At 36.3% G+C, this 24,348-nt stretch overlaps 1 protein-coding gene across 4 annotated transcripts in view; it reads left to right on the plus strand.

The window, feature by feature from the left end:
* The window catches only part of grid2 (glutamate receptor, ionotropic, delta 2), a 646,068-nt gene that overhangs the window by 365,092 nt on the left and 256,628 nt on the right, over nucleotides 1-24,348 (plus strand). For all 4 annotated transcript variants that reach the window (XR_007892871.1, XR_007892870.1, XM_051653314.1 and 1 more), the window contains exon 3: nucleotides 21,376-21,660. Coding sequence is in view for 2 of the 4 variants with exons in the window: in XM_051653314.1 (XP_051509274.1) it covers nucleotides 21,376-21,660 (285 nt within the window). In the remaining 2 variants the exon portion in view is untranslated. The remainder of the gene's footprint in view (nucleotides 1-21,375; nucleotides 21,661-24,348) is intronic.

Here is a 24,348-nt window from a genome sequence, read left to right on the forward strand (position 1 = left end):
CATTCTGTGCACACTGTACCCGAATCACTGCCCTGAATGCTCTTCAGTTTGAAAAAAAAAAAAAGAAGACAAAGCAATCTAAAGCATCGATCCGACTACAGGAGATGTGGCAAAGCCACCTTTAACAACCTTAAAGTGGTGAAAAGGGAGGAAAAATACAGTGCCATTATAGACAGCTCTTTTCCACACTTAGGTGTTTATCGGAATGAAATGCTGGATTGAGACGTGAAGGGTAAACTATTGATGCATTTTGGTGGAATGAAGGGTTTAGGTAACAGATCTGTAGGGTGAACGCTATAGTGCAAATCAATGCCTGGCTCGAGCTAAACAGCAACATCATGCAGTAGGTGCAGGCATTAACTATGTTCACAAAGTAGCAGAATACAGACTGATCTTGTTTTAGAGTGCTACTGTAAATACAGTTCTTTTCATATACACAGTTCAGTTATAAACCAGCATGACAACTGCATTCTATAACCGTCACTCCTTCAAATTTCAACCCTCACAACAGAATTTTGAATGGGAGATCAGTTAGCCTATGCTATGCTATGAACAGAACTTCAGTGGACAACAGCTAGTTGTCTGTCACTGTTGTCTTATACATTGTGGTAGCATGTAAATCGAACAGTTTTAAATACTATCTTCCATTGGAGCTGCTCAACCAAAATACTGTACTCTACACTCAGTTGAAAATAAAATAGCATCTGATACCATTGTTGGTTTATTAAGATTTGACAGATTGATTCACACCTCAAATTGGACTTGTTTATTAAATAATGTTGTGTAAAATATGACAAGAATTTCAGGTTTTAATGAAGTTACCATATTAAATATATACTATAGGTGCTGTCACTATGGTTACAGGTTTTAGTAACAGGCGTTATTCATGGCTATTCACAAAAATAGAAAAGGGTCATGACTATTGTAAACTGTTGTATGAACAGAACGATTCAAGGGTCAAACCTGTGAACATGTGAACATGCCAATGACTATCCTTCTTTGCCTCTTTCAGTTGTCCTTTATTTTGTTTGTGTGTACTCTCAAACCCAGTGGCTAGTGAGGCCATTGCGTGTCCAAGTGAAATTTTTGTTTGCATGCGTGAGCATGTTAAAGTGTGCATATTTGTGCATGTGCATGAGTGCATGTGTGTGAGAGAGGATTTGAGTATTACTTTGCTCTTACCTGAGATTTATGAAAAATTCTCTTGTCCTAAGAACACAGTTCAACCTTTCAGTTAAAGTCGACCTTCATTGTGTATTGTGTACACTTGTTTATCCAACAGCTATAGCAAAAATATGCTGAAATTGACATCATTCACAGAAGTTTGAATTAGATTTATGAAACCAATGTGAAACTAGTGTTGGGTTCAAGTCCACCTTTGTGGAGTCTGAGTCAAGTCCGAATCTTTAACCAGTTGAGCCAATTGAGTCCAAAGGGGGCTGAGTCTCAAGGCCGTGTCCAAGTCCAAGGGAATCTGGTCATGAATCTGAATTAAAACTGTAACTGTAAACTTAAAACAGCCATTAAATAAATATTTTAAGATTATTATAACCTTCACAACTAAGAAAAGCAATGTGTCAATGTAATTTTGTAACAAAAACATACCTCTGTTGCATTCCAACTCCAGTGCAAACACTTTCTTTTTCCTGATGAACACACTCAACACACATACACACAGAGACGAATCATCTGCACCCATGCTCCTTGAGCAACTCAGGAATGCTCTGTTGTGTTGAAGGTGTGGGCTGAATGCTCAGTGCCACTGAGGTGCACAATAAGCTACATCTTTTTCTCCTCCAGAGAACATTGCATTTTGTGAAAGTGTGAGAGAGAGATAGAGGCAGCCAAAGCAGAAAATGCAAGAGACGCTGTCCTCACAAACAACAACCCATACAAGAGATCTAGAATCACAGTTACCCTGTGCTAATGATCATAGTAATGGAAACATGATTTGATTGCGCATGATCACAGCATTGCGGTGTTTATTAGAGAGTAAACACAACAACAGTTGCTTTCTCCAGAAGATGAAACAGAGTTTTGATTGTAGCTTTCAGCTTGAAATGGTGAGAGGGAGACATCAGTCCTAACCGGTTCTTTTTCTTTCATTCCTTAGTGCCCAACCATCTGTCATGGACATGCCGTTGTGCAGTCTGTCTCTCTTCCTCTTTTTTTCCACTCTTTCTCAACTCTCTTTCCAGGGCGATAACCATCATACACTAGGGTTGTCATGATCTCTAAATTTCACATTTCGATACCATTGCTCGTCAAATTCGTTGATACCATTGCAAACATTTTCTAAATTAAGTAAACATAGTTTCAAGTTCTTAAGCAATTGGTCAAAATTTAAGCTCTATCAAAATGTGCTTTCTTCCTTCTCATTTCTCCTTCCCTTCTGCCCTTGCTAACATTATCTACCTCTCTTTTATTGTTTGCATTCTATTTTTTGTTCATCCTTCTTTCAAGGGTTTTCCATATTGTAGTTGTCTTCTCAGCATGCAGGTGATTCTCATTTGTACAACAGTATATTTTTACGGAACAAAATGACTGTTACAGTAATAAGAATCATAACTGAAAACAATGTAAATAGGAAAAGTTAAATGTCTAGATGTGTTACAGTGATGAGAATTGGGGACTAAATGCTCAAGTTTCCTAAAAAATAATGTAACAATTCAAAAAATCTCAGTGGTCATAAATGTTGGCTTATTTATATTTTATTTATTTATAATTTTTTTTCTGTGGACTAGGGGTTAAATATGATCAGGGCTGCATTTCCCAAAATCATTGAAAGCCTAAGCAGGTCATAAAAACCATTGGTGGAAATGGTCTCTACAATAGACTTTTGGGAAATGCAGCCCAGGACATTTTTCTGACAGGTTTCGTGAGAATCACCCATGCACTCTCTGCCAAAGAACCAAAAAAAAAAAAACAACAACAACAACAAAAAAAGATATCAGAATGCAACAGTGGTGTATTGGAAGTAAAAATCTCATTCATATTCTTCGTGCAGAATTAAATTTGCAATCCTGACGTACAATGACCAACCATGAGCTCCAATGGTTTTTAAGCAACATGTCATAAAAACAAAATGTGTTTAATAGCCGAGTTCCCAGTGAAGAACTGCACTACCCATAATCCTAAATAGAGATCCACCAATCAGACAGAAAGTCACTTTATACTTTATTTATAATCACAGTTTGTTTGTTGTGATTAATCTCAGAGCTGCTTGGTTTTGGCTTGGAACTCCTAAAATAGTATCACTGGAGACAGCAGTAATGTTTTATTGGGCAATTTAGTCCTCTCTTACTTTTCTGTATATTTGGCCTATTCTGTGGTGAAATATTTTTATGCACACGCATCTTGCACACGAGAATTAATGGTCATCATTTGGGCATGTGATTTGCATGTGTGTATCCCGCGATTGTGATTCCTGTAAACTTAAGCCGCCTTTATGCGACATTGAAATGTATGTAAACACACGGCACATTTTTCTATTGGATGCAGCTTCAATGTGGAGGAAAATAATTATACATGAGCAGATTTAACATAATATAAATGGCTAATAATGGGGTAAGTACTGCGAGGGCTGCAGGGGTGTCAAGTACGCTAGTAGAGTCTTGATGCAGACCTGCATTTTTAAGCTCACATGTACAATCAATCTTTCGTAACTTCACATGCAATCTCTGCCAAAGAACCAGAAATATACAATAGGGTTGGTCTGCAGACCTGCACTATTTTCAAACCATATTCTCTGTTGAGTTCCTTTGTTATGGCTATTGAAACACTCTTTCAGGAGGTAGAGTGATAGAGTTTTGAAGCTGACCGCTGCGAGTTGCTCTCACCTTGTGGGGTTTTGACCCATGTGTGAGTAATGGACTAATAGACTTAGATCAGATGGTGCTTTGATGAGTGATGTGGTGGACAGAGTGGTGATGTCACCTCCTGTTTCATGCTGGCGATGAACACGCTGTAAAGGTTTCTGATGAATCAGCACTGAGCCCCAGGGATGGCAAGCTGCCAAGAGAGAAGATTCAACTCTACATCCATATTTATGAAAAATTCCGATCCCCATACACACAAACCCAAACACCCCTATGGTTTAGATTAAAAGAGTCAAACACAGACAGACACACGCACACACACACACACACATGCAGTCTGCCCTTTCTATGTTTAAAATCAGCAAGCAAGTATGTCCCTTGGACCTGTTGCTCTGTTTGAAGAGAATTGTATTTTCTCTTGCAGTTTAGCCCTCAGCCAAATCTCTTCAAAGCATCTCTTTTCTCACTTTTCCAGCAAAGGTGCACATCCACATTCTGGTAAAGTCAAAGTCTTCGGCACAATAAATGATTCACCCACACTGATATTCCATATCAGCTGATTGCAGTTAATACATATGCAAGGTATAATGCAACATAGCAATAACTTCTGCCACAAATTGGCTCAGAACGAAAGAAAAGTAAAGAGGTGCATTATTGCTTTCTTCTTATTCATGACAGGGTAAGTGTGTCAATGACATTGTAATGGATGAGAAGTTGACCTATCATGAGCAGCAATATTTTTTCATTTATGTTTTTTTCTGATTAGGTTCTCCAGCTGTTAATAATAATGAAATTAAGTTTGTGAATGCTAAAATACATAATGAAAGTTTGTTTTGAAACTGTTTACATCAAATTTCACTTCTAAAATTTCACTGACCACAAAGCAAATGTCACTGGTCCACTTCCTTTTCTCAGAGACAACACTGATGTAACTCTCGTTTTGGCATTGAATCAAAATACAGGTCAAATGCTTGGCTTGTTTTTTTTTTTTTTTTATTTTATTTTATTTTTTTTTATGGCTTCTCAATTGCTAACAACTTAAAACACAATTTGAATAGATATTTGTTCTTTTTATACAATAAATAAATAATTAAAAAGACTTTTTCATAGATTGCCATAAAATTACATCATGTCAACTTTCCATTTGACATCTCTCAAAGGAGCATGGATTTGCATATTTTTATTACATTCAAATGTTAGGTACCCGATCCATGGCACTTTATGAGATGCTTTGATTTCATTTCAAAATCCCACGTTTCATTCCTTGCTTTGTTTTATATCACCCTTTCAATCACCACAAAGGGGCATTGTTCAGATGCTAGCCCTTTTAGGAGATAAGAGCAGGTAAGGAAAGGAGAGAAAGAGAGCTGAAGAAGATGAATGAAGGAGTTAGATGAAAGAGGTGGAGGCGGCAGAGGATGAGAGGGAGGATGGATGCCGAGGAGATTTCTAATGAGTCACAGGTTGATTCCATCCACGTTAGAATGTGGAGATTCACTCGTGATGAATGATTCAATTCTAACTGCTTCAATTAGGGAGGAAACTTTTCAGTTATTGCTAGTGATACTGGAGAACACACACAGGTGCATGAAGACACATACAAACACCCACACGTTTGAACACAAATGCACCCTTGCAATAAGCGGCATGCACTTTGTCAGTGTTGGGAAAGCTACTTTGAAACTGTAGATTGTCAAACTACAAGCTACTCATTATTTAAAGTAGTAAAACTAGTTAATCTACCAATTTAAAATCATTTAAAGCCCCGTTCACATTGTCAGCGATTTGTTGCTGGATGTGACAGGAGACCATTAATTTTCAATGAGAGCTGCGGACTTCCGGCGACATGAGCGACAGTGACCGCTTGCAGCAGGATGTGGATACGTCGAGAGATGCAACAAAGTTTGGGAAAGTTTAACTTTATGCAAATGCAGGGTGATTTCGTGCAGTGACAACCAATAGGAGTGAAGACGATAAACCTCGTGTCAACCGTCGTCTGTGAGAGACTGGAGTAAAGTGCAGGCAAGATAGGTGAAAAGTGAATTTTGTCATCAATTTTACATCTTAAATCATTTGTCTGTCACCACATACATGGATATAATAAAATTATAAGTTTGATTCATAAATTGATAGATTGTTCATCTTGTTTATGATATGATGCATTGAGCACTGCTGCAGTTAATATTAAAAAAACTCTCCCCTGCAAAATGTTCATTTTTGGAGACAAAACAGATGATTCCTTGTCAAATAAGAATGACTTCTTAGTTCTCCCGTCAATGTATCTCATCTGTAATCAGATTTTCTAAAGCTATGGCCAGTTTTGCTGCTGACCAATAACGTTAGGTTGACAGCAGTAGGAACACCCACTAGCAACATCCAGCAACAAGGTCACTGACAAAGTGAATGGAGTTTAAGGGGATAATCATCTAAGAATTAATTGACCCCATCAAAAGCGGCAGTTATTTACACACACTATCAGCCCTGGTTTAGCGCCGATTCACAAAATTTTGCAGATCAGGCAACGACACAAACGCGCTCACAAAACCTGTACTGAACGCAATTTGCATGCACACTCACTCACTACAAGACTGCTGGATCATCTATTTAACATGACAAAGAGTGCTTGACTACACTGCACATCTGGATATGTGCCAGGTTATAACTCTCTTCTCCATCATATAATCCATCATTATTGCTGATATGATTGATAGAAAATGTAAACAAACATCTCTTTTGAAAAAAATTCATTTTAACTTTCATCTGGTGGTAATAGCGCGATGTAAATAGCGCCGGGCAATTTTTGTGAATGAAGCGCAACCTAATTTACATAGAAAGGAGGCACGTTTGCACGGAAAGGAATTACCTAATTTAAATACTCAAGACAATTTCAGCATTGATTGTACCAGTTTAAACCAGATTGCAGGTGGTTAGTAAATAAGACGCTTGTTTTTGTGCTGAAATACCATGAGCAAAAGTGGCGCAACTGTTGAGATAACATGAGAAGGATTTAGCTGCAGAGAGTGCTCCAAAAAGGGTTGGAAGCTCCAAATCACCAGCAATTTGGTTAGGTTAGCCCCTAACATATCCCTTTTCCTAACCTTAACCATGAGTGGAAGTGACGCCCCCTTTTGGAGTTGGTGCAACCCCCTTTTGGAGTAACCCCACCCTCTTTTGTAGATTCTGCCCCCATTTGAAGGTCTCTAGCCTGCAGCTATACCTACTTGTACTACATTGAGATTCCTGCTTTCATTGGATAGTTGAGAAACGCCCATCCTGGTTTAAAACACCCACTGATTACTACATTGAGTTTCCCTACTTTCATTAGATAGTTGAAAAATGCCCATCTGGTTTGAAAACACCCACAGATTGGGAAACACCGACTTTCCCTAGTAGGAAGTTGTAAAATCTGACTTTCCGAGTTGAATGGAACGCTGCAATACTTTTCAAAACTTGATCCGACACTGAATGCTCAAGCAGTCTAATTTATACTTAGAAAACTCCTGATGTTGCTATAACAAATCAAAAAGCACTTACCAATTTGCTTGAAGTGAAAATCAGTCCTCCTTTCCTCTTAAGCAATCACACGGTCATGCAGGACATCTCCTGTTTTTAAATCCATAAGGATTTCTCAGTGGTGATGTGACAGCCAACTCATCAGCAAGATCTCGCGCTCTTCGCTTTCAAATTACGTGCATCACTTAAAGCGTGACTGCGTCACTCAAGTCCAGCTAGAGGGCCTCGACCGGGACATATCCTAAAGATCACACCCACCAAGAAAAAATAAATCAATCTGATTGGCTGATGAATCTGACAATCTGACTTTAGTTGCCCATTCATTTGCACTGTTGAGGGATTCTGAAGAAATTCTGAAGGCCTGAGGGGGTGGAGTTCAGACTCACTTGCTGCTTCGGGCATGCAATTTGTGAATCAGTTGTCACACTTTGTTGTAAGCATCAAGGAATAAATTCTGACTGGATAAACATTTTCTCTATTTGTTTGTAGATTAATTAAGAGTGGAAAGCGATTAAAAATACATAGGCAAAAAGGTGATGGAAAATGAAAGGATGAAAAATATTTATTTATTTGGCATGTTAGGCCAGCAGAGAAGGCTTTGCTGGCCCTGAGAAATCACCACTGCTTATTTATATAACTGAGTAAACATTTCACTATAACAAAGAAGACCTAAAATTATGAAGGGGCTAAGAATCAGTGAATCATTGTTTTGTATCGTTCCATTTACATCCATCTGAACGAAGTGTGTTCGATTATTGCCTAAGCTTTCTGACTGTAAGGCTTATGCAAGGAATGTGACATTAACAATGGCAGTGTTGTATTTTGTCATGCTACACTGATACTTGCTGAAATAAATAGCTTGTTCTTGAAAAGCTACACTATTTTAAAAACAGCTGAATTACTGACACATAACTAAAAAATTTAGATATTTTTGTCTGCCCTGCAAAGACAAACTGTAGTAAATACACATTTTGTCAAAAATGAGTTATGACTGAAACTCTTGGGTCCTGTGACAGATGGATTTGGCTCAACTATGCTCAGATTCAGAGAAACAAACTAGTGAGACTATTATAATGCACATTTGGCTGGACAATACAAAAACTTTTAAGCCATTTTTCCAGGTTTATGTGTTTGCATAACTTCTGCATTTTGGCTTTTTGGCCGCTGTTGCATTGCTGCTTTTAGTTGGTTACTCCCCAGCACTACACTCTGTTTAGCCACAGGGATTTTGGGAGTTAGAGTAGTTTCCTCCAGCTCTGTTCTCACTCTCACTCTCTATGTTTCCCTCCTTCACTCTTTCTTTGGCAGTGGCATCTCTTCTAATGCATCTCTTTTGTAAGTGTGCAGCACCAAGTGTGCCTGCAGCACTGCATTGATTTGGATCCTCTCGTATGCAGCCAGCTGGCGTGCTAACCCGCACACGCATCTTCATTACACAGACAGGCACACTGAAACAGATCCCTTCAATGCCGCGAGACCGTCCCTTCATCAAACACTTACATCTTGACATTTGGAGACTCTTCCACTTGGGACTGTTTGACTCGTTTTCCCTCATTGCGTGGCACATTTCACCACAGCTCCCGCGTAGCACGCTGGCAAACATCTGCCATGCAGGAAAGGTGCTGAAGTAGTAGTAAAGACATGATTGGCATTTCTCTCTGTTTTCTTTGTGTGGAGAAATATGGCAGAACAGATGTAATTCAACTAAGTGGAGTGTTGTGAAGGTGGCTATACAATGTACTATGAATTTAACACACAATTGACATATATTTTCACATAATTGTTATTCAAATAAATTACAATATAACTATTTAAGGTACAAAGTTCAGGTGTGCAGTGGAAAAAGACATGGCTAGCTATTACCAATGGTATTTAATATGTGAACTGCAGTCTGGTAGAAGCTGTTTTTCTGTCTGCTAGTCTATGCCATGATGGCACAATATCACATGTCTGAAGGCTGGGGTCAGAACAGTTTATGCTCAGGGTGATTAGGATCCTGAATGATCGATTGAGCTTTGTTTTGGCAACGGATGATGTGAATATCTCCAAGTCACGGCAGATCATATTCTATGAATCTCTGCACTGTAGAAAACAACATGTTGTAGAGCATTTTTGTATTGTATGGTGGTGGTGCTGTACCACACAGTGATGCCACCAGTGAGAAAACATTCTATGGTGCCTCAGTAAAAGTTTTTGAGGAGATGCCCCATTTCTTTAGGCACAACAGAAAGCGTAACATTTGTTAAGTCTTTTCAGAGTGGTTACAGCATTGTAGGACTGGGACAGCTCAGTGGAGGTCATACCTTTCTTAAATTACCACAAAGGATATTGATAGTAAAGTTATACAATGTTTTATAAATTATATTCAATTATATAATTTACCATTTAATCAGAGCTGTTTATTTATTTACTGGCAATGAGGATTTTTGTATGAATGGACAAGTGAATTAGGGTGACAGCATTAAACTTGAACAGATACATTTACACAAAAAACTAAAATGCACCCTAATTTATATAACACAAAGGAGTACAAAACATGTGAAATAACCTTTTGCGGTAACACTTTATGATGTCTTTTATCAATCAATCATTAACAAACATTATATAATGCTTAACAGATCATTAGTTAATGTATATTAAAATAGTAAGAAATATGAAATGAATTTAACTAACATTACTTAACAGATCATTAGCTAATTAAAATTCAAATACATACAAATGTTATTACATTTGTATTACAAATTTTTAAAGGCTTATAAATGTCATTAAACATGTTGGTAACACTTTACAATAACATTTCATTCATTAACTTTAGTTAACGCATTAGGAATTTTGAACAAACAATGAACAATATATATTTTTTCAGCATTTATTAATGTTTGTTAATGTTAGTTTATAAAAATGCAATTGTTCATTGTTAATGTTAGTTCATAGTGCATTAACTAATGTTAACATATACAACTTTTGATTTTAAAAATGTGTATTTGTTGAAATTAACGTTAGCCAAGATTAATAAATGCTGTAAAAGTATTGTTCATTGTAAGTTAATGGTAACTAATGTTGTTACCAAACAAATGGAACCTTATTGTAAAGTGTTACCAACTTTTTCATAAATAATTCATAAATAAGCTCATGCACTTTTTTCATTTAATTCAGAAATTATTCATATATTTCACCACTTAAAACACTATTCATGTTTACAAATTATTGATTAATATCCATTTAATTAGTAACCAACATCTTTTAAAAGCAACTAATTTGCTGTTTGTTTGTTGTGGTATGAAAGCATACTTTTACTATGTACATATCTTTACAAATCATTTATTAATTATTTGTTCATATTTTGGCAGTACCCAATCTAAAGCTGAAACTATTCATCCATTGTAAATGTTTATAAAGGTTTACAAATAATTATTTAGTACTTTTCTGGGCATTTGATTTTAAGCTACTGTAACAGTTTGTGTAAGTGGTGGTTTGTTAAATTTAGTTGCTTGGTTCAGACATCAAAATCAAGACACAATAACAAGAACAGCTTACAGTGAGAGAAAAACTGTTTATTGCCTCAATAACAGATATGATCAAATAAAAATCAGGGATGAAAGTTTAATAACATTTTTAAGCATTTTAATTAACACTGCATAATGCTTAACAGATAATTAGTTAATGTTAGTTAATTTCATGAGTAAACATTAACAAGTGCATTATCTCATATTTCTAACTATTTGAATATACATTAACTAATGATCTGTTAACTATTATATAATGTTTGTGAATGATTTAGTAATGAAAGTTTTTACCCATTTGGCTATTTAAAAGAAGAAGAAGAAGAAGACCTAAAATGCTGTGCTTGCACTCAAATTGGTAAATCTTTGTTCTGAATTGCTTCATTTACATAAACCATCCGAATGAACTTATTCACCAGAAAGAATCGGACTATCCAATGCAACATATGAGAGGCAGGACAGATTAGGAAAGTAAGTTTGATTATTGCCTCAGCTTGCTTGGCAGTAAGGGGCCATTCACATGGAATTTGTCCTTGTGCTAAAAAAGCTAGACGTGGCTATGGACACTGGAGGAGCATTTTTAAGAGTTCTTTTTAACTTGAAACAGCGTCTAAAAAAAACAAAAAACTTACCTCTCCTGCACGAGACACTGAAAAAAAAAAAACAGCAAGACACTATTTTGCACAATGTTTTATATAGGAAAACACCTGAAAAACAGTGCGGATGGATGCAAAAAACTTTTTCTGTTTCTGTTTTCTCAAGACATTTTTCTACATAAAAAAAAAAAAAAAAGTGATATAATGTTTTGTCACACTACACCTCTGCTTGTTGGAAAAAGTATCTTGATATTGGAAGACCATAACTATTTTGAAAACAGCTGAATTACTGTCACGTTACTGAAAAATGTAGTGTAGTGTGTAGGGATGGGCGGATCGATACCAAAGTATCGATACTTCTGATACTGGTGTGGTATCAAGAATATCGATCCTCACATAAAAATATTGATTCTGAAGTTTGTTTTAAAAAACTAGTGATCTTATTATTTAGATTACATGAATAGTAATGCATCTCATAAGCTTCGAAGTGGAAAAAAAAGAATTATATGAGTGAATTGTTGCATGGCACCAGAACTATTTTGTCTTCCGCTCATCTTGACAGTGCTCACTCTTTCATTCATAGCGCTCGTTCAAAGAGGGAGCAGTTCTTTCTTGAGGTAATCACAGAAAAACAGTATCTGGAGTTATTCACACTAAATAATGACAAACCTAGACATGACATGTATTATAATGGGCTTGTTTGACAATTTTTTACAGGTTCATTTAAATTCAGAGTTGTTAAAACATTGAAGATGATCTTTAATCCTGGTTAATAAATGATACCCTTATGAAAACTTACCATGGATTTACTGTAGTAATATTGTATTAACCATGACTAGTAACCACGACTATAGTAACCATGTTTTTTTTTTTTTTTCTTTTTCTTTTTGGCAGTAACCAAGGTTTTGATACAATTAACCATGGTTTTACTACAGCATTACTGTAGTATCCATATGGTAACTTGGTTTTAGTAATAGTAACCATATAATAATATCTATGGTTCATTTTGAGGTTTTATATGTGGCATATACTAACTAATTTTTAAAGGGTAAACAAAGCAGCCTAATAATTTTTTTGTTTAGGCCCATAAATATATAAAAAAAGTAATAATAAAGTTGCTAATTTTATCCAAAGAATTCATAAAAATTCAATTTAATAGAGGTATCGGTATTGGTATCGATATCGGCGACATTGGCCTAAAAGTACTTCGTATTGGATCGAAAAGAAAATAAGTGGTATTGCCCATCCCTAGTAGTATGACACAATATTTGAGGTTATAACTTTTTTGAATCACCACAAATATATATATATATATATTTTTTTTTAAAGAAGTCATACAGTATATAGTGTGCTGGGATCTTTAAGATTAGCAACATAATTATTCCACTACGAAGGAGATATCACTGACAATGGCTCAATTCTTTCCAGAATGGTTTCACACTCTCTGGGTAATTAGAGAATAATGTCCAGCACTTCTACCTCTAATTAAACAACTGATAAGTATCCAATTCCCAAAGAAGCAACTGCAAACAATACAAAAAGGGCTAAAGACAAATCTGCTGATATCTAATCTATGTTTGTCCTGAGCTGGCTGTGTGCTGAATTCCTTATGATTATATGAGTGAAACAACTTGCAATGGCAAGGCCAGGCTTAAGAGAGAGAGAAAGAGAGAGAGAGAGTCGGATGAGTTGCGTGTCTTCCTCATAAAAATGGCAACAGCCAAAGCCTCCACTATAAAAAGAAAAAGCCCAGTGTTCTCCAGGGACAAATTTGTCTAGAGTGCTCAACAGTGGTAGGTTTTCAAGGAAGAGTGGGGTCTCTTTGTTTGTAAGTGGTGATAGGGAACTGAAATATATGCTAAGGACTGAAATATACACTACCGTTCAAAAGTTTGGGGTCACTTGCCTGAAATGTTTCTGATGATCTTAAAAACCTTTTGATCTGAAGGCGTATGCTTAAATGTTTGAAATGAGTTTTGTAGACAAAAATATAATTGTGCCACCATATTAATTTATTTCATTATAAACTAAAATTGTATTAAAAAAAAAAAAAAGCATCCCAGGGTGATACCTCAAGAAGTTGGTTGAGAAAATGTCAAGAGTACATGTTTGCAAAATCTAGGCAAAGTGTTGCCACTTTGAAGATGCTAAAATATAACACAGTTTTGATTTATTTTGGATTTTTTTAGTCACAACATAATTTCCATATTTCCATTTCTATTATTCCATAGTTGTGATGACTTTACTATTATTCTAAAATGTGAAAAAAATAAAAAAATAATGAATGAGTAAGTGACCCTAAACTTTTGAACGGTAGTGTACGTCTGTGAGAGAGGCTAGAAGCTAAACGCAAAGACACATTTCTCAACTTTTTTTTTTTTTTTTTTTTTTTTTCTGTTTCTTCATCCTTAGCTGTATCTCTCCTGCTTTTTTCCCCAAGTATTCATAAATCAGGAAAGGTCTGTTTATTCAAAATAGAAGTGAACAAATACACCCACAGGTATCATTGACCCTTTTGCAGAAACACTTTGTATTCAGCTGGGATTTGTGTATTGCATTCTGGACTTGTTGGGATTTGCACATTGCTGTGGGGTGGGGGACTCAGAACTCCATTTGAGGTCCAGAGAGACAATGTTTTGATACAGTGGTGATGTCTGATTTACAAACAAATTATTATTTTAAGTTTTTGTTCTGAATTGGTTGAACTGATTCTATTAGTGGTTTGAATTAAACATGTGAGTTATCAGTCTGATTTAAAGGGATAGTTCACCCAAAAATGAAAATTATTTTATCATGTATTCACCCTTGTGTCGTTCCAAGCCTGTATGACTTTTTTCTTATGAGAAACACAACAGGAAAATATTAATGAAATCCTGTGTTGTATTTTCAATACAGTGGCAGTTGCTGGTGATTCACTATAAAGCTTTAAAAGGACCCAAAAGTATCATAAAAACAGTCTGTGCATCATATTGCAGGTCTTCTGAAGACATACAATAGTTTTGGTGAGAAACAACCTGAAATTTAAATAATTTTTCAATGAAAATCTTGATATCCGTTGCACACTCATGAACACTATGTCAGAAGCTTGTTCACAAAAAACATACCAAAATATTCCAAAAAGAAATAGTTTCATATCTGAAAGTTTTAAATGAAAACTAGAAGTTGTTAGAGACACAAAGTTTAGATATTTTATGTAGTTGTGCAAGGCAATTTAAAAAAACAAAACAATGAAAACTGCCTTGTTGTTTGAGCGGGGTACTTTAGGTGCAAAACTGTAGTGTAGGTGACATCTTAAACATCAGGGTAGTGTTGCACCAGCTGTGCGTAAGTTCTCACGTAAGTTAGGACGTAAAGTTCACACTAAGGGCTTAGTAACTACTAGTTAGTTTGTAACTAAGTCAGTGATTAATTTGGTTGCACCACCTTTTCTTAAGGCAAGACTTAACTAGTAGGTCGTAAGCTCTCTGTAAAGTAATGCGTAGTCGCATAATATGACGTTTATTTGTATTGATCCAATAAACAGCCTTCAAATTTGTCCACAGAATTGTTAAAAAGCGTGAACTTCAATTTGATCTGGTTACGGTTGATGTTCAAATCTTGTTTCCTCATGTAACTGTCAGCTGTAATAAATTATATCCCCATTAAAATATGATACGTAATAAAAGTAGATTTAATAAATAGTGTATTTGCCCTATGTAAATAACAATATATAGGAATTGTATCTAAAATAAATAAGGGGTGATAAATAAATACTAATACAACAGGCTGGAAAAATATATCTTTTTTCATTTTAATATCCTAAATATATTTTGAATGTGTTGAAACTTGACACCGGGTGACACACCCTGAAAACTGCACCGTTTGAATGGTTTCATGCTGAAAAGCCGCTTCAATGTCATTTTTTTCTCTTTCTCGTAAATGTAAATGGGTGTAAATGTCAGCATCATACTGTATGTCGAAATTATTGATGCCTGTCACGCAAAACATGAGCTCATTGATGACATTAAATGAGTCTGCTTTTTTATTCCAACCTTTACTCCTGGTTGGAGTCTTCCGTAAATATTTAGTTCAAATGTAGCGTTACGTTCTACCTAAGTTTAATGGTGCAACGCTCAAATATTTAGTAGTGTGTAAATTGTGACTTAGTGCCCATTTACGCCACAACTAGGCTAAGTTTTAACTTACGTATAGCTGGTGCAACCGGCCCCTGAACTATATTTGTCACAGGTGTATTTTTAACAAAGTGTTATAAGAAATATTGGGTCACTAATTTAGCACAAACACAATAACAATTAGTGTGGGAGTAACAAAATTAACTGGAACTATTTATACTAATTTCTACTAATTACATGACCCTAATTTAATCACCTAAATCAAAAACAAAGAAGCACTATTTAAGTACATTCTTTTTAACTAAAAACATGTAGACTATAATGTCACACTGGTACTTTGTGTGAACTATTTTAACTAATTGCTAAATCTCTTTTTGGAACCATTCCAATCCAACTGTCCAAACATATATTACTTTTTACCTTCAAAATAAAACTAGAGATTATTACATTTACAGCAACATTATTCCCCCATGCTTTGGAAGAGATAACATGAAAGAGAAGTCAGTGCAAATGTGAATGATTGTCGAGTTTTTATTTTAATTGTATTTATTTTTTTCTAAATTATTAGACTTCATTTGTAATTATTGATTCATGCTGCCTTTCCCTAATATAGTACAGCAAGACCTAAGAGGAAAGTGGATCACAGACAGGATCACAGTACTAATTCACAGTAGTGCTTTAATAAGTAAGGATTAGTCAGCCTTTCCATTTTCAGTCAGTCCAATCCATAAAGGGGTTTGCGCAAAACACTCTACCTCATTAAACAAGATCTTGTTAACTCGAGCTCAGCTTATTCAGCTTAAAAACTTGTGCATTTAATCAATTAAGTTGCATGCTTTAAGTTAATCGTCATAATTCTACACATTTCTTGGGATCAAATGTCAAGGTTCCGTAATGGCTTATTGTTAGGCTGAGTGGCAGTTAATGTATTACTACTGAATTAAAATGATCTGTACTTAAAGACATTTTTCAAATGGCATAAGCTTTTAATAATGCCAAACCTGAGAGTGTCGTAGATAAACAGCTGATTGCTAACATGCTTTTGACATTTAGCATAAAAACCTATAACTGTCACTCAAAGGTTGCTAGCATTTGTGTTGAAGACTTAAAGTAATGTTCCAGCTTAAATACAAGTTAAGCTCAATCGATAGCATTTGTGGCATAATATTGATTACCATAAAAAATGATTTAGACTCATCCGTACTTTTCTTTAAAAAAAAAAAAAAAAAAAAAGAAGAAAAAATCAAAGTTACATTGAGGTACTTACAATGTAAGTGAATGACCCAGTTTTTGGAGGGTTTAAAGGTAGAAATGCGAAGCTTATAATTTTATAAAAGAACTTACATTAATTATTCTGTTAAAACTTGTGTATTATTTGGGCTGTAAAGTTGTTTAAATTGTAATTTTTACATTTTAGGGTTTTAGGGTTTATTGACATTACATAGTCATGGCCACAATGTTGTAAAATTAGCTATAACTTCACACAGTAAATGTTATTAAGCTATTTTATCACAGTAAAATCATGTTGTTGATGTCTTGTGGCTTTACTTTTGAAATAGTGAGTATTTTAACGTTTACAGATTGGCCCCTTTCACTTCCATTGTAAGTGCCTCACTGTAACCCAGATCTTTGCTTTTTTATTTATTTATTTATTTATTTATTTTTAAAAAGAAAAGGAGGGGCAAGAATTTTTTTTTTTTTTTTTTTTTTTTTGTGGTAATCAATATTATGCCACAGATGCTGTCGATTGAGCTTAACTTGTATTGAACCCAGAATATTCCTTTAAGACAAATTAAGTAGCTTTTTGCAGAGCAAAAATGCTGAAATATTGGAATTTTACACTTTGGAACCAATTTTGGTCATCGTTAAAGCTTCAAATCTCCCCCAAATGCTGAATGAGTATACCAGACTTTGATCTGAAAACAAAATATCCTGTGCCCATTTACAATGTTCACTTAACTCAGTAGAGTGACTTCCATATGAAGCAGCATAAAAAGGCCTAGTTTGCACATCCACATGCCTGCATTTCATCTCGCAGTTTGCTTTTTCAGCACTATTGTTTGCATCTTCCCTTCCTCTCATTCTTCCCCTAGATGACACTTCCAATTTTTTTTTTTGTTTTTTTTTTTTTGCCAGAGTTGGCAAATTACACTGCTTCACAGCCCAGCTCAACATACAGCGGTTCACCTTCCCCAACTTCAGTACCACCAAATAAAATGAGTCAAAAGAGATAAATGTTCATGTCTGACATCAGCGTTACTGAGCATCTGGGAGTCACAGAGTAAACAAGGGCAAAAATTGTGAGGTTAGAGGTGGGAGGCACACGGTCAGTTCTTAGGAAATAGGAGTTTTACAGTGGGGTGTGAGGCTCATTTGGTAAAACACTCTAATAAGAGCACACACACACACACACACACACACACACACACACAGAGAGAGAGAGAGAGATACCTGCTGTGGTGATATTTAAATCCTTGCTGTAAATCTACAGTATCAAAATAGTCAAGCACTAAAGCTTTTAAGCTTTGAAAAATGGAGAAGCCAATAAGAGCTTTGAAAAGCTGCATCAATGACCTTTAATGATGAGTAGGCACTGTTTATGCAAACAGTATGAATGATAAAGGTAGCTTATGAATGGAATGATTATAAAATGACAACGCAAAAACTGGTCAACCCCATTTGTTTCTCCATAAACACTGCATAGCCCAGTGGTTCTCAACTGATGGGTCGCAACCCAAAAATAGATTGGAGGTCTCTTCTGATGTAACTTAAATGCATATAACCATTTAATGCATTGTTATAATAGCAAAAATAATACATACAGTAGATGCAAAACACCTCCCATATCTTTTATTTTTATTTCAAAGGTCCAGTCAAACTCTGCAATCGGAATTGTTTTTTAGTTTTATTTTATTTATTTTTAAATGCAAATTCATCACTTAGTCACTTAGTAGAAGCTAGTCAAATTAGATGTCAACATGGGCAGGTTGCAAGACATGCCCTCATCTTTGAAAACTATGAAATATGGGTTCATCTTAACCCTTTAATACATACCTCGGGTCTTTAGTGTCCCGGGGCCTCATTCCACCCTCTGTACCTCATCCATTTTTGTTATGCAAAATTGCAAAAAAAAAATAATAATAATAATTAATAATTATCAAATATATATATATATATATATATATATATATATATATATATATATATATATATATATATATATATATAATAATTATTATTATTTTTTTTTGCTTCCATAAATAATATTTTTATGATTATTTAATATCTATAAAAGTTTACTATCACAGGATATATATATATGAAATTTCAGTGTGGAAGTAATGAATCCTGTTCTAGAATTTTTTTTTTTTTTTTTTTTTTTTGCATCATCTCTTTAATATATGAAAAATAAAACATAAAAATATTTCAGAATATATTCTATTTTCTATTGACATTTTTAAAAAGGGTTACAAAAGGACATGCACTGTAAAACTATAAGGTAAAATAATACCTTTTACATCTAGAAAACATATATTTTATAGTATTTTACCATATAATTAAATATATATATATATATATATATATATATATATATATATATATATATATATATATATATATATATATATATTTTTTTTTTTTTTTTTTTTTTTTTTTTTTTTCACTGTATAAAGCAGCTACCGGCTATCCAATTTACAGTTTTTTACTGTAGCATTTTGACATTGTTTTCTGTTTTAAATTACTGACATTTTTTTACAGTGGTTTGTGAAGATCACAGTAGGTTTTGTACATGAAATGATTCGCCTATTAAATATAATAATAAATAATAATACTGGGTGGCATTGTGGCTTAATGGGTAGCACTGTCGCAGTGCCTCACAGCAAGAAGGTCCCCAGTTCGAGTCCCAGCTCACCCAGGGCCTTTCTGTGCATGTTCTCCCCGTGTTTGCTTGGGTTTCCTCCAGGTGCTCTGGTTTCCCCCACAGTCCAAAAACATGCATAGGTGAGTGTGTGTGTGTGTGTTAGCCCTGTGATGGCCTCCTGTCCTGGGTGTTTCCCTGCCTTTGTCCTGAGACAGCTGGTATAGGCTCCAGCACTACCCACTACATAGGACAAGCAGCTATAAAAGATGGATGGATTGATAATAATACATTTCAGTTGTTTAATTTTAAGAACATTTTGTTACCTTTGTACAACACTTGTCCAATGTAAAATATTGTCCTAGAGCAAGCACTGTTTAGAACCACTGCCATAGACTATATACTTAGTATCTAAAAGGCTCCGCAATGGCTTTTGAAAGACAGTATTCAAATGGGAGAGTCTCAAAAAGTGCTGAATTGTTAATGAACCTCTAAGTGGAGAGGAAATAATCATATTTGCACTGTTCCACAGTTGTAATTAAGGCCATGGGGAAGACATATTGATCACCACCAGCTTTGGCTACCAGTCTCTGTTTACACTCAGGGATTTGGTTATACAGTCTAAATTTCAAGTTGGCAAGCAACATGGTTACTTTGAACAAAAGGGAACTTAATTTATTCTCAGTGGTTGTCATAGAAATTCCATCTCCATTTCCTGAACTAAAGAACTGTGCTGAATCTGATTCGGCGCCGGCCATGCACCCTCATGGCCTGGCAACACCCTCCTCCTCTTCACACTTCTCCCCCACCCAATTCAGGCCGGAGTGCCACAGAACTGACCCCCCCCCCCCACCCCCCATCTCTGGAGGGAAGATACTGCCTTTCTGGCCGTTCTGTCAGCCGGTGGTCCACCCCACCTCCTGGGAACCTGAGGGAGAGATGAGGGGAGGCGTGAGGAGAGGGAAAGGGCGAGCAGGAGACACACGGGGAGAGAGAGAGAGAGAGAAACTTGCTTGCACGCTGTCGCATGGCGGATGGTAGCGGCGAGGACTCCATGACAGCGCATCCCTCCTCCCTCCCAGGTTTCGGCACCACTGTAACAGATAAAGGTTAGGCAAGGAGGAGGCGGGAACCGGCTGAATAGTCAGCATAAAGGTTAATGAGAAACTCAACATAAAACAAACATAAACAAACACACACATGCAGCGCGGTCACGTGCATCTCTCTCTCTCTCTCTCTCTCTTGAGCTGGCGTCTCTGGCCCCCCTTTATCTTGCTCTCCCACTGATCATCTGATTTAGTGCCGGCGGTGCACCCTCACGGCCCGGCCACGTCCTCCTCCTTGTCACAATGTTGCTTTGTCAAATACTGTTAAAGCATAAAACATTTACTTGCATATGATTGTGGTATTAAAGGGATAGCTCACCCTGAAATGAATATTCTGCCATTATTTGCTCACCTTAATGCTGTTCCAAGCTGTATGATTTTCTTTCTTCCATGGAACACAAAGTTTTGAAGAATGCTTACACTGTTCTCTTCCATACATTGAAAGTGGATGTAGACAGTGGGCTGTCAAGCTCCAAAAGGACAAAAAAACACCAAAAAAGCATCGTAAAAGAACTCCATATGACCCATGCACTGTATTCCAACACTTCTGTAGCCGTACGATAGCTTTGTGTGAGGAACAGACTGATATTCACTGATAATCTTGTTTGACAGCCGGCCACCATTCACTTTCATTGTGTGGAAAAGAGCAGACGTTTTGCTTTAAATAAATTATGTTGTGCTCCACAGAAGTCATATAGGTTTTGAAAATAAATAATGATAGAATTTTCTTGTTTGAATGAAGTGTTCCTTGAAGAGTTTTACCTATTATGTTTGCACAAGCTTTAATAAAACTGCAGCTATGTTAATTGAAAGGAAGATTAAGTCATTATGAACCTCTCTCCTCCCCCCTTATCTCTCTTCTCTATAGCTTGTGAGTTGATGAACAGAGGTATCCTAGCCCTGGTCAGCTCTATCGGCTGTATGTCCGCAGGCTCGCTGCAGTCTTTGGCTGACGCCATGCACATCCCTCACCTCTTCATCCAGAGGGCACCCACGGGCACGCCTCGCTCTAGCTGCCCGCCCACCAGTCGCGCCCAGCCAGATGACTACACTCTTTTTGTACGACCGCCTGTCTACCTAAATGATGTCATTTTCCAAGTTGTGATGGAGTACACCTGGCAGAAGTTCTTTATCTTCTATGACACTGACTATGGTGAGTATTTAGATTTAAAGATGATATTATAGGGTGCTATTAAACAGAGCTACAAGGAGCTCTTTCGGAATTGATCCAACCATTTTACTAGTTATAAAAAGTGCAGTTAATCAAACCTATTACTGTAATTTAAATAGAAAACAGAATTTAAATTTTTGGGTGAATTATCTCTTTAATTATGCTGCCTCTTAAGATACCTTGTTTTAGCAATATTCTAAAATTCCAAAACGGCAGATGAGGCGAAAGTTGTTGATTAGAAAAAAAGAAAAAAAAAGAGAGAAAAAAAAAACTACATTTCATTGTGCAATGTAATGAAAAATTATGTTATTTTACCCAATTTTGTCCATGTTGTGTTTATTTATGCAAATTACAGGATCACGCTGTTAGCTTAGCCACATGTTAATGTCACATTCTATTGAAAACAATTATTTTTAGTCGAGCAGCTGCCTTTGTAGGCAGTCAGTGAGACAGCTCATAGGTTTTGGAGCAAAGCTTATGTCAAAAATACTTTGACAAAACAAACTCTGAGTACCTGTTTGAAAAGAGCCTGTTTTTGAGTGTGTTAAAGAGAGAGGGAGGGTGAGAGAGAGAGGGAGAGAGAGAGAGTAACAAGGCACCAAAGAAATTGAGTGAGAGAACCAGTGAGATTGAGAAATCAAGTGTAGTTGTGTGTGAAAAGAACTCCATAGTGATGGTCCCACTGGAGGGCATGCTCTGCTGCAGCAGGTTAAGGTCCAGATGAATAAGTACCTGTCCCTAAAGAAAAACGGATGTGGTTTTGGCCATGTCCTAGGGGCCATGCGCCTGGTGCAGCTATATCATAATGAAGCCTTAGAGATTCTCACCCAATCTCTCTCCTTAAGCTTGCAGAGGGCTTGACTACTGACTCAGAATACAGATTTCTCAGACACTCGATGAGTGCCCTCTGAGCAAGAGGCCTTTAAGAGACAACAATGTATGCCTAAATTGCTTTGGCCTTTTAAGATGGTTTCTTGGACAATAGAGAGTTCATTGGTGAATTGATTTTGTTTTTCTGTGTGTTCCCATTTTTCAGGTCTAGTTAGGGTTGCCAACTTTTTTTTTTCATCAGAACTCCGATATGAGACACAGCGCAATGGTTAAAGAGGTCCATCACAAAATGTCAGAAAATATGTGCTGATTTTCATTTATCTTTCCCCTAGCCACTTCTGTCAAGTGTGGCACCTGTGTAACGTTTAATATTTTAGGTGTTTCAGGTTCAGTTCTCTCAATTTGTGAAACATTTTTAGCAGTTTAGATGTGAGACGCTAAAATACGAGACAAAAAGCATCCCGTATGGGATTCATATGCAATTTTTTCCCATCAAATACGAGACGATTCCATATTATATGGGACGGTTGGCAACCCTAGGACTAGTGTTGCAGGCAGAAGCCTCGAAACAAACTCTAAAAATTACCTATGTGTTTGAAGACTAAGGGTTCCTCCTCTCTGTGTCAAATATATCCTGCAATAGCGGATGATTCTAAAATCCGGTCCTGGATGCTGATTGGTCAAAACTGTGTTCCAGCCATATTAAAATACACAGTATAGTAAAAGCTATGGCACAAAGTCTGTTTAAATCACTGTGCAGCACCCATTGAGGTCAACTATTAGACTATTAACCCAACGTTTAACTATTAAAAGGGACTATTGACCAGTTTCAGTGATGTCACTTTTTCCCCGGAGCCGCCATATTTGTGACCATTAGCGGGTGAAAATAATGGCGGTGAATGGAAAAACACCCGTAAAACGATCTCAAGAAAAACATCATAAAATACTTTTGATCCATGCGAGGAAAGATGTATACAGGTCTGAGGTCAGCACAAATATTGCCAAATTTGACTTTTGCAGATATTTAAATATATTTTATCCACGATTTACCTCTGTATGCTGGCGAGTCTAATGAGTTGGAGAACACACACGGCTACCGGTAAATCACCGTTAACATCTTTCATCCAGAAGTTACAAATGTCTGTGTTGTTTTCTGCTCTGATTTGGTCAAAATATTACAAAACGTCTGTGATGATCCCATCTGTATGAATGTAAGAGCTGCTTTTAACTCATGAAGAATACACAGAATGCACTCGAGGGATATTAGTGTTTTACATTGTAGTCTGGTGGTGCTCTCCACCTTTATCGCCGCTTGACTTTGGCAAAATGAATCTGTGTCACTTAAAAGATAAAACTTTATTGAAAGAAAAAATACATTTTGACTAATTAAACATCAGTATCACTTTTTCAAAATTTATAAATAGAAACAAAATTTTCGCTGGCTTTTGCCACACCCCACAACGCAGCATATTGAAGGTATATGGAATTTTGATTACAAACATGGCGGCGCGGTCATACAATGATGTCACATGAGACAGGTCAATATCCTCTAGCACAGTGGTTCTCTACTGATTGGTCACAGGTCTGTTTGGATGGGAAGCAGGGGAAAAATGCTAAATGTAAATAATATAGTATATACACTGACTGGCCACTTTATTAGGGACACCTGTACTTCTACTTATGCATGCGATTATCTAATCAGCCAATCGTGTGGCAGCAGTGTAATGTATAAAATTATGCGAATAAGGGTCAGGAGGTTCAGTTAATGTTCACATCAACCATCAGAATGGGGGAAAAATGTGATCTCAGTGATTCAGACCATGGCATGATTGTTGGTGC

The sequence above is a fragment of the Myxocyprinus asiaticus genome, chromosome 24 (assembly GCF_019703515.2).
Source record: "Myxocyprinus asiaticus isolate MX2 ecotype Aquarium Trade chromosome 24, UBuf_Myxa_2, whole genome shotgun sequence".
Classification (NCBI taxonomy): Eukaryota; Metazoa; Chordata; class Actinopteri; order Cypriniformes; family Catostomidae; genus Myxocyprinus; species Myxocyprinus asiaticus.